The 10,482-nt window shown below is 35.5% G+C and overlaps 1 protein-coding gene across 2 annotated transcripts in view; it reads right to left on the bottom strand.

Annotated features, from left to right (window-relative positions):
* Nucleotides 1-8,325: 8,325 nt before the first annotated feature.
* The window catches only part of NR2C1 (nuclear receptor subfamily 2 group C member 1), a 40,464-nt gene continuing 38,307 nt past the window's right edge, over nt 8,326-10,482 (bottom strand). For both annotated transcript variants that reach the window (XM_045553219.1, XM_045553221.1), the window contains exon 14: nt 8,326-8,842. In XM_045553219.1, coding sequence (XP_045409175.1) covers nt 8,668-8,842 — 175 coding nt within the window. In that variant the 3' untranslated portion in view covers nt 8,326-8,667. The remainder of the gene's footprint in view (nt 8,843-10,482) is intronic.

The following is a 10,482-nucleotide window of genomic DNA, read 5'->3' as shown; positions in this document are numbered from 1 at the left end:
TAAGTAAATATTATTTCTAATTTCCTAGCAGCTGTCTAAACAATATGTCCTAAAACCTGGTTCCCAATTTGAGATGAGAAATTTAGCACAGGATCACCTCCTTAATCTCTTCTCACCCTTTGCTCTTTCAGACTCTGGTCTACCATATCATTTCTTTAAAATGTCAAGATTTATAAGATTTACATTCTGTTCTGTAACTACAAGCTATCATAATTGTCTATAAGACAGTTTTAGAAATTGAAACACAATATTATTTCTTGAAAGAACCAAGTAATATGACTGGACCCTGAGAAAGAAGATAATTTTGTTAGTAAATCTTCAACGCCAAAAGAGAAACTTCCAAATATCAGGATCAAATTTTCTTAGACTCTATCAATTGCTCAAAATCATGTCACATTTGAATTAATGTTTAAATGTGACTTTCATGTACTTTTTTTCCCCATTTTTAAAAAATTCTACCTGAAATATTTCAATGTAATCAATATATGTTGAGTATATATTCATTATATATTTCAATATATTCAATATATGTGCATACATATATTTTAATATATAAGAACTGTTCTAAAAACCACATTACCATTATCTCACTTCAAAAAGTTAACAATTCCTTAATATCATCAAATATCTACCAAATAGAGTTCAAATTTCCCCAGTTGTCTTGTAATTTTTTTTGACAGTTTGTCCAAATCAGGTCCATATGTTTTAACTGGTAAATTATCTTTTAAATTTCTTTAATCTATAGCCCGCTTGTTTTCTTGGCCTTCCAATTTGTTTGCTGAAGAAGCCGGCCATTTCTGTTATAGTTTTCCACTGTTTGGATTTTGGTGATTGAGTGTAGGTGTTGCTCTGTCCCCTCTAGTCCCTGTATATTTATTAATTCTTAAACCTAGGTGTTTGACCAGATTTGGGTTCATTTTGTTAAGTATACTTCAGAGGTGATGCTATCCTTCCATCAGGAAGCTCATGGTGTCTGCTTGTTTCACTTTTTGTGATTTTAGCCACCACTGATGAGCATTGCCTAATAATTTCATTCATTCTTCATTCTTTAACTACAATTCTTCTGTAAAGAGGAAGCTCCCCTCACATAGTTGGTTCCTGAGATACAGTTCATATAGGAAAGGCAGGATAGGTGCTTGATTCTCTCCCTTATTTAACACTTTTCAAAATAACAATTTGGTTTCCTGGGATTTTTGTGTGTGTGTGTGTGGTAAAAAACACAAAACAAAACTTACCCTTTTTAACCATTTTTTAACTGTAGAGTAGTATTAATTATATACACATTGTTGTGAAACAGATTTCTAGAACTTACTTATCTTGCGAAATTAAAACCCTTTGCCCATTGAACAACTCATTTCCTTCCTCCCTGCAGCCCCTGGCAACCACCATTCTTTGTTGTGATTCAGCACCATCTTGAAATTTGGACATGTGTCATTCTTAACTGTAAAAATTGTTTTGAATAATTTTTCCTCTCCATTTTCTGTTACTTCTTTCTGGAATGCAAGTATTAGGTGAACATTGGCCCTTCTAGATTGATATTCTATATCTTTTAACTTTACCTGTATATTTTGTTTCTTTGCTGCATATTTTCCATTTCCATCTTTGTGTTTTCCATTCTGAACCATTTCTTTGCCTTTATATACCAGTTCACTAATTTGTTCCTTATCAGGGTCCAGTCCATCAGTCCTGATATAGATTTTTTCCAACACTAATATTTTTATTTAAATAACTTTCTTGATCTCTGCTCCTTTTTCATGGTACCCTGTTCTGACTTTTGCCATTAACTTGATACTAATATTGTTATTATACAGCAAAAGAAAGTTAAGGACATAGGCAGAATCTGTTTGGATAATATTGCTGTGTTCATGTGAACAAAAATATTGCCAGAAGCCTTAATTCTATCTTCAATGATATAATCTGTGGTTTAGCTCATCCATTTGTTCATTTTCCTCTCTTAAATTTAGTACATTAAGCATATGTATCTGGTGCAAGGAATCATATAGTTCCCACTTTGTGACCCAATTTCCCACTCCCAGAAACAACTATTTTCAACCCTTTTAGCTGCTTATGTTGCCATTCACTATCATATCTCTAAATTAGATGCTTATATTGTTTCTAGATTTTCCCAACTTTAGGCATTATCTGTTGACTTCTCAACAAAGATGAGGATTTAGGGCTTTCACACCATACACACACATACTTGCTGCTCCATTCTTCAGATATAGTTTACTAAATGTTCTGTTACATATCCATGTAAGGACAAGTTTGTGCTTACTATTTCCCCAGGACTTGCTTCCCTCCCTTGAATGTGGGGAATTGTGGAGGTCTGGAGCTCTAAGAACACCTCATTTTTTCCAGTTTTTATTTTTCTATCAAATATTGTGAAATATGCAAAGGTGTCTACTTAATCTCAAGAAGTTACAACCCCACTTAATAAATAGGATACTATCTGCAACAGATTGTATTTTCCAAAAATGGCTGCAAAAATAAACTCTTGTTCCCCAAACTCTTCCAGAATCTTGCCACTCCATTGTCAAGAGGTATACTTGTCTCCTTCGAATTTAGGTAGGTCTTTGCCTCAATGAATAAAATGACACAGAAGCAATGCTGCTTGGTTTCTGAGGAAAGGTTAGAAAAGACCATCTTGCTTCTCCCTGGCATTTTCTCTCTCTCAATGCTAGCTTCAGCAGCCACATGGAACTCACCCTTCATTTCCCACAAAATGGGAGTTCACATGTATAGCTAAGTAGTTTTCTTAGCCACCTCTGCACACAGAAATTTGAAGCTACAAAGGCCCCTTTTTATTTTGTATTATTCTCTACCTTTTAGTCTAAGATGATACAATTCTTGAAGCTTTTTATAGTTTCTTATGTATCAATTTAGAAACAATTCCACTAGATAAGCCCCTCTCGCCCCCAATGTTGTCGAGATAAGCCCTTTCTCTACCTTGGGCTTCTTAATGAGGCTGCTGAGAAACAAGATTGATTCCCTTAAATGGCTGAAACATTTCTAGTCCAACATGCTCTGAAGACAGAAGCTTGTGACGTCCTCATCGAGAGGTGGAGTCTATTTCCTCTTCCTTTAAATCAGCACAGATTTTTGTGACTTCTTTGATGAATAGAATGCAGCAGGAGACACTGAATTCTAATTTCAGGTAATAAAAAGCAACATAGCTTCCACTTGGCTCTACTACCCAGCCAGTAGGTTGTAAGGAAGAGAAACAAAGGATTACCCATGTGTTCTGGCTTCAGCCCCACTGGAAGTATTAATAATACCAGCAAACAGGCCGGGCGCGGTGGCTCACGCCTGTAATCCTAGCACTCTGGGAGGCCGAGGCGGGAGGATCGTTTGATCTCAGGAGTTCCAAACCAGCCAGAGCAAGAAGCAAGCCCCCGTCTCTACTGAAAAATAGAAAGAAATTAGTTGGACAACTAAAAATATATAGAAAAAATTAGCCAGGCATGGTGGCGCATGCCTGTAGTCCCAGCTACTTGGGAGGCTGAGGCAGGATTGCTTGAGCCCAGGAGTTTGAGGTTGCTGTGAGCTAGGCTGACGCCACGGCACTCTAGCCAGGGTGACAGCAGGACTCTGCCTCTAAAACAACAACAACAACAACAAAAAAAACACAAACCAGCAAACGGGCACTATCAACTTGCAGACATGTGAATCAACTTGCAGACATGTGAGAGAGTGATTCCAAAGACGCTAACCCCTGCCCTTTGAGCTGAGCTAGCTGTGGCTGATTGGAGCAGAGATAAGATGTTTTTGCCATGCTCACATTGTAGATTCATGAGCAAAATAAATGTTTTAAACCATTTTCAGGTGGTTTGTTACGAAGCAATAGCGAGTTGGAACACCATCAATACTTTTGAAGCCCCTTGTATGTCCCTCCCTGTTTGCATTCTCCTACTATCCCTCCAGAAGTAACTAGCATTTTAATTTAGTATTAATAATTCTCTTGCCTTTTAAAAATTAGTTTCCCCACTTAAGTACCCTTCAGCAATGAATTATATCTGCCTGTTTTCAATACAGTCAAATTATACTCTTGTATACTTTTGGGCTTGCTTGTTTCATACATTATATTTTGGAGATTCATCCATGTTTACATTTATTCCTTTTTTAGTGTTACATAGTATTCCATTGAGTGACTGTACCACAATTGACTTATCCATTCTTCTGTCAATGGGTATTTAGACAGTTTTTATTTTATTTTATTTTATTTTATTTTATTTTATTTTATTTTCTTGAGACAGGTTCTTGCTCTGTCTCTCGAGGTAGAGTGCAGTGGTGTCATCATAGCTCACTGCAACCTCAAACTCCTGGGCTGGAGTAATCCTTCTGCCTCAGCTCCCAAGTAGCTGAGACTACAGGCACGTGCCACCACGCCCAGATAATTTTTCTATCTTTTGTAGAGATGGATGAGAGAGACTCTCAAAAACAAAACAAAACAAAACAAAACAACCCAAGGCAGGAGTGGTGGCACGTGCCTGCAGTCCCAGCTACTCAGGAGGTTGAGGCAAGAGGATTGCTTGAGCCTAGGAGTTTGAGCCTGGGCAACATAGTGAGATCCTGTCTCTAAAAAACAAACAAAAAATCCCCAGAAAACTTTCTGTTTTAATACCGTTTTAGGAGAGACTTAGAGCTAAATGTATGTGTTCAAGGTATCTTTACTCATGCATTAATTTTAAATTTCAATAAGTTTTTTATTTCTAAACGTTTTTTGGCTGTTCAAATGTATTCGGTTATTTTTGCTGCTCCTGTTTCTTGGTTACTTTTAGATTCCATCTGTTTTTTCTTACAACATATATAGTTATATTCTGCATGTGACAATTTCAATATCTAATATTGTCTTTGAAGGTCTATATGCATTGTTTACTTCTGACTCATTCAAATGGCTTGTGATTTTGATAATTTTGTGAACACGTATGTGTTTGAGCTTCATCTGTGAGAATACTGAGATTTTAAATGAGGGGTTAGCAAACTATACCCCAGGGGCCAGATCCAGTCCACTGCCTGTTTTTGTAAATGTTTTATTGGACCACAGCTATGCTCATTCATATATGTGGTCTACAGCTACTTTTGCACTTTTTGAGTAGTTGCAACAGACATTGTATGGCCTAAAAAGCCAAAAATATTTACTTTCTGGACCTTTAGAGAAAAGTGTGCCAACTTCTGATCTCAATTATGGATATTTTCTCCAGAGAATATTTACATTTGCTTCCACCAGGACCAGGGGGTACTAATGACCTGAAACAACCTTAGCCTTCTGTGAGAATTCATCTCAGATGTGTGAGCCCAGCAATAGATCAAAGGCCTTCTGAGTATCTATTCCACTAGACTGCTAGAAGCAACAATGCAGTGTCTTCTCTTTGGTTATATTGTTCTAATTTCAAGATGGTAATGGATCTTTTATTAATAAAATTTATAACGGTGGATCCTTTCAACCCAGAGACACATGCACTTTTGTGGAACTTTTCTTATATTATTTACTAATTAATTTCATTTTCTTAAGTCTTTTCTGTTTTTCCTTTCTTAAACTCTTACTATTGAATGTTAGATTAGGCCTTATTTGATTCTCTAATTTTAGCTTTTCTTTCCTACTTTCTATTTGTCTTTGGTTATACTTTCAGGGTGAATTCCTCAATAACTTTATCTTCCACTTCTTCTAATGAATTGCTTTCGTTATCATTTTTAATTTCCAGGGGCAATTCCTTGCTCCAAAAATTTTCAAAGCATCTTGTTCTCACCTTATGGATGTAACAACTATCTCTCTGAAAATATTATACTGGGGGTGGCTATTTTTCTGTTCCCCGCATTATGTCTGCTCCTCACCCCCCATGTTTGGTCTCTCATGTATTAGAGATTTTCCTCAAATTATCTGGTGATCCTAGGCTTTAAGTTCACACTTAATAATAGGGTACTAAAGGGTTGAATGGAAACCCAATGTATACATACATAATTTGGTAATTTGTGGGCTTCATTTAAAAGTGATTAGCTGGCAAGCAGGCTTTTTGCCTCCTTTTTTAAATCAAAAGGCAATCAAACTTGAGTGTCTTTTCAGCTTTTCTCTGGGGCCAATTAGCTTGTCCAAAGGAAAAAATCCTGGCAGAGAGGCCTATACTTGATTGTTAGGATTCTGGGAACAAGGTTAGGGAGCCCACAGACAGAATTCAGATTTTCACTTAACCTGTATTTTCAATCCTATATCTTATCCAAGCCTTCTGTTATCTGTATCCTTATACGTCCATCCTACGATCTTCAGTTCAGTTTCTCGAGAGCTAATCTCTGGCCTCCTCCTGCCTGAAAAGGTCGGGGTAAGGAAAGTGGTCACCTAACTTAAGTAGGGGTAGAGAAAGATAGCCCAGTGATTCAGAGTCCTAATCTCCCCTTTTCTTTTTATGTCTCAAGTATCATCTCTGCATCTAGGCACCTTGTTCCTTCAGGCACTGAGCATCTTGTCTGGATACTGCAAGGTATCCTGGCTTCTTTCTCATTGCACTGCCAATCAGATTAGAGCTTCTTTGGTTCTGGTTCTGCTAAGTCAGTCTTATTACATCTGCATTTTGTTTTCCAAAACTTTTTTATTGAACTCTATCTACCCTTTGATTTCTTCTCTCCTATTTTATTTGTCAATGTGTGGTTATAATTTACTGACATTTTAGGAAAGAAAGAAAAAAGGATAATCTGCAATATTTAGCTGGAAGTCTTCAAACTGAATTGTGAATAATCCTAAGATACAGGACATGGAAATGCTTTCCATGTTTTTCCCTTCCTGGAAGCACTTTAATTAAAATCACCCACCCCACCTAAGAGCCAAAACAACCTATTATATGAGTAATGATTTTTACTAGCGATTTCTTAATATAGCAGATCTACACTTTAAGATGAAAACAAAATAGAACAAAGAATAACCAACCATTGAACAAATAGGATACTGAATATATTTACAAATATATTGGCAAGATACAGAAATTTGTAATGCAAGTCACATTTTAATATAGTTTAAAAAACACTTCCAAATATAACTACAAATTTAATCAGGAAAAATACCTGAAAGAAACATCTTGATTAACCATTAATACATTATTTTAAAGGATTATTCCCCTGATTCCTTGGCTTACTACATTGGGTTTATAAAGGTATAAACCTACTGATTTTTTTCATTTGAATATTTTATACTAAATGTAGTTTCTTCAGCTGATACTTTTAAATAAAACTATTGACTAAAATCATGTTTTAGATAGGGAAAAACTTTCCCTTACTAAGTTGGTAAAAACTGTAAGTGGATTTTTTTTGATATTTTCAAACTTATGATTACTATAAAGTAGTAATTAGTAAAATCCACATTCCCACAAAAAACATTAGTGTTTCTTCTTTTGCAAAAATCTTTATAAAAAATGTACTCTGAGTGCAATAAAATCTTTGTATTTGTATTTTAAAAATCAACAAACAGACATACCAATATAATTCACGAAATCAGAGCAAATATTTAACAGTATCAGGTTTACTTAAAAAAAAAAAAATTATTGTGGAAGACATCCAAGTGGTCTAAAATGCTTTTGTCATGGCAGCAACAAGGCTTCAGGCTGATCCTCACACTATTATTAAAGCAGTCTTCTCCTGCTTTACAGCGAAAAATCAGTGCATATTCCTTTATTTTAAAAAAAATTATCAATTGCTCACCTTGTAAACATAGATTGGCTATGATAAATCTATTTGCTAAATTGGATGGGGGTTTTTCTAACGACCTAAAAGAAATTGGTGAAAACCCATGGCAAGGTCAGGAAGCTCTAACACAGGTCAGAAAAGTGGGAGAGAGATCAGTTGTTTTTTATGGAATGAAAGAGCAACAATGTTTGTATCTATTTTGAAAAACTGAAACATTTTGGGCTCAATTAATCTCTATTACTTTTAAAACACAGCAGAAAACCAAAAATATTAAAACATCAACCCAATCTTATTCTCAAAGACAATTTTCTGCTACATAAATAAAAAGTGCTTGTAACTAATAATATATAACACTAAAAATGTCAACTCCTAAGATCATGAATGGCCTATGTCTCATTGCCAGCAATGAGAGGGGTATACGCTAAGAGATGCCATAACATTCACAAAAGACAAAAAATATATGGTCAATTATTATTTCCTATAGTTCTAACATTATCATTATACCATGGAGCATAAAATAAATTTTCTTTTTACACGGTAATTAAACAGATTATATTATTATGGCAGAGTAGAATGCAAGGAACTCCTACCTAGGGATTTCTGACCATTAAGTGTTTGTACTAGATCACAATGAAGATAAATATGACTAGAACACAATTCAGAAAAACAAAGACTAATTTATTTGTTTTATAAAATAGAATGAGATCTTAGTTTAGATATTCAAGAGGTGACAGCTTCAGGTATCATCTTTACCAAGAATATATTCATAGTATTTCTTATTCATTTAAAGAAGACAGGACGGGAAATCCTAATTCCTGCTGCCTGACCAGTCACTTCAAAAATTCTTAAGGAAGCTAAAATAAAAATACCTTAGATTTTGGTTACTCTTTAAAGTCAAAATTTCCGGATGCCCCAGAAGCAATGAGTTCACTTTGCAATTTGGTGTCTTATTGTGTTCTGGCAAAGAACAGTAAGTTCATAGCACTATGGCCTCGCCTTTCAAATGCTATGACCAATTATCTGAGAGTTATAATCTGCAGGCTCCATTTTTAAAATGTGTGGGATGACACTGTCAATTCGTACATTGCCAATGAGGCCTTTGAAAAACAATTCTTCAGTGATGGTAGCATTCATCAGTCTCAAAGCTGGCAATCTGAGTAGGAGTCTGGATAATCTAAAAAGAAAAAAGGAGGAGGTAGGAAAAAGGTTGTAAATCAGAAACATTTAGTAGAAAAATGACTAATTTCTGCATGTATATTATTTGTGGCCTAATTTAATAATGGTGACATTTTCAAAAGTTAAAGCCAAGACATGAGTATTCTCAAGCCTTAGAGTATATGACAATCACGTGGATATTAATGCAGTCTGACAGACTCCACAGGAAAGTCTTGCTCCTAACTGCTACACCGTGCTGCCTCCACTTGGCTGTAAGGACCATGGAACTAAGTTATTAAACCATGGGTCGAGCTATACATTTAAGAATAGCTTAGCAACCCTTTTAGGTTGAAAGAATAGCAATATTTTGTGTTATCAGGACACACCAGGTTTAATGATAACTGCTTTCTTGGCTTTGCTCTGCAAAAACCTATTGGAAATGGCAAAACAGGCAACAGTTGTTACACTAGAAAGAGCACAGACTATGGAATCAAGACCATTGTGTTGAAATCTGGATTCAGCTGCCCCCTAGCAATGTGAATGTGTGCCAGCCACTTACTCCCTGTCTCAAGTGCTGTTGTGAAGATGAATGAAATGCTTCCTGCCTGTTTGTCCTAGGTAGCAAGGTTTTTAGAGCAGGACTATGTCTTGTGTAAAGCACATTTTAAGTTGAAAACTGCTATCCAAGCATAATGTACTAGTTTTAAGTAACTAGGAATGTAAAAACCAAGAAAATGTTCCAGTTCAAAACATCCACAACCTAACAGAACAGCTGTATGTCAAAAAGGAGAAAAAATTTAAATACTGTATGTATTTGTATAATGTGGCATAGAGCAACTTTTGAAATGTTAAAAAACTGAGAAAAAAAACCACAACAAAACACCTTTCAAAAAAACCTTGTGGTACATTTATCCTTCTTTCCTAAGGCCTGGCACTCTAACACTTGAGACCAAAAGAGACCAGCAGCCCCCAGGTTAAGTGATCTTCCTGTAGCCACGTCCTCTACTCCTCAAACTACTCAGTTCCTGTTCCTAGGAACTGATCTGCATCCACAAAACTGGTAGGAAGCAGGACAGGAAACCAAGTTAGATAAACTAAGGCTGATTTTCTTGATGGAACTGGCTTATAAAGCTATATTATTTAATATATGTAAAATGTTCTTTTACTGGTTTGAAGTATCATAATCTAATAAAAATATTTTACTTAAGCAAATAGTCATGTATGGCCCTTACTACATAAAAGGCATAGTTCTAAGCACTTTATATATATTAACTGACTGAATCCTTAAATAATTGTAAAAAGTGGATATAATTATTATATCCATTTTCCAGGTAAGGGAACTGAAACCAAGGAGTTTAATATCATGCTGAGGTTACACAGCTAGTAAGTGATAGAGTCAGGATTCAAAAACCCAAGTGCTCTGGCTCTCATAGCTCTGTGCTTTAACTACTCTGATACTCTGTCCCTCTTCCGAAATTCAGTGGCTCTTATAAGAATTTTTTTCAAAGGACATTGCTAAGAAATAACTTGGAGGGTATATCATAGGCATGTTTCAAAATTAAATAAAACAGTCTCATTGTGTTTGATTTCCCCTCCCTTCTTTTACTAATAAAATCCATTATTTATCTGAAGAAAGAGTTTGGGCTCTAGAGTCAGACT

Source organism: Lemur catta, chromosome 6, assembly GCF_020740605.2.
Source record: "Lemur catta isolate mLemCat1 chromosome 6, mLemCat1.pri, whole genome shotgun sequence".
NCBI lineage: Eukaryota > Metazoa > Chordata > Mammalia > Primates > Lemuridae > Lemur > Lemur catta.
Note: the sequence above shows the minus strand (reverse complement) of the source record. Positions and strands in the feature narration are given on the sequence as shown.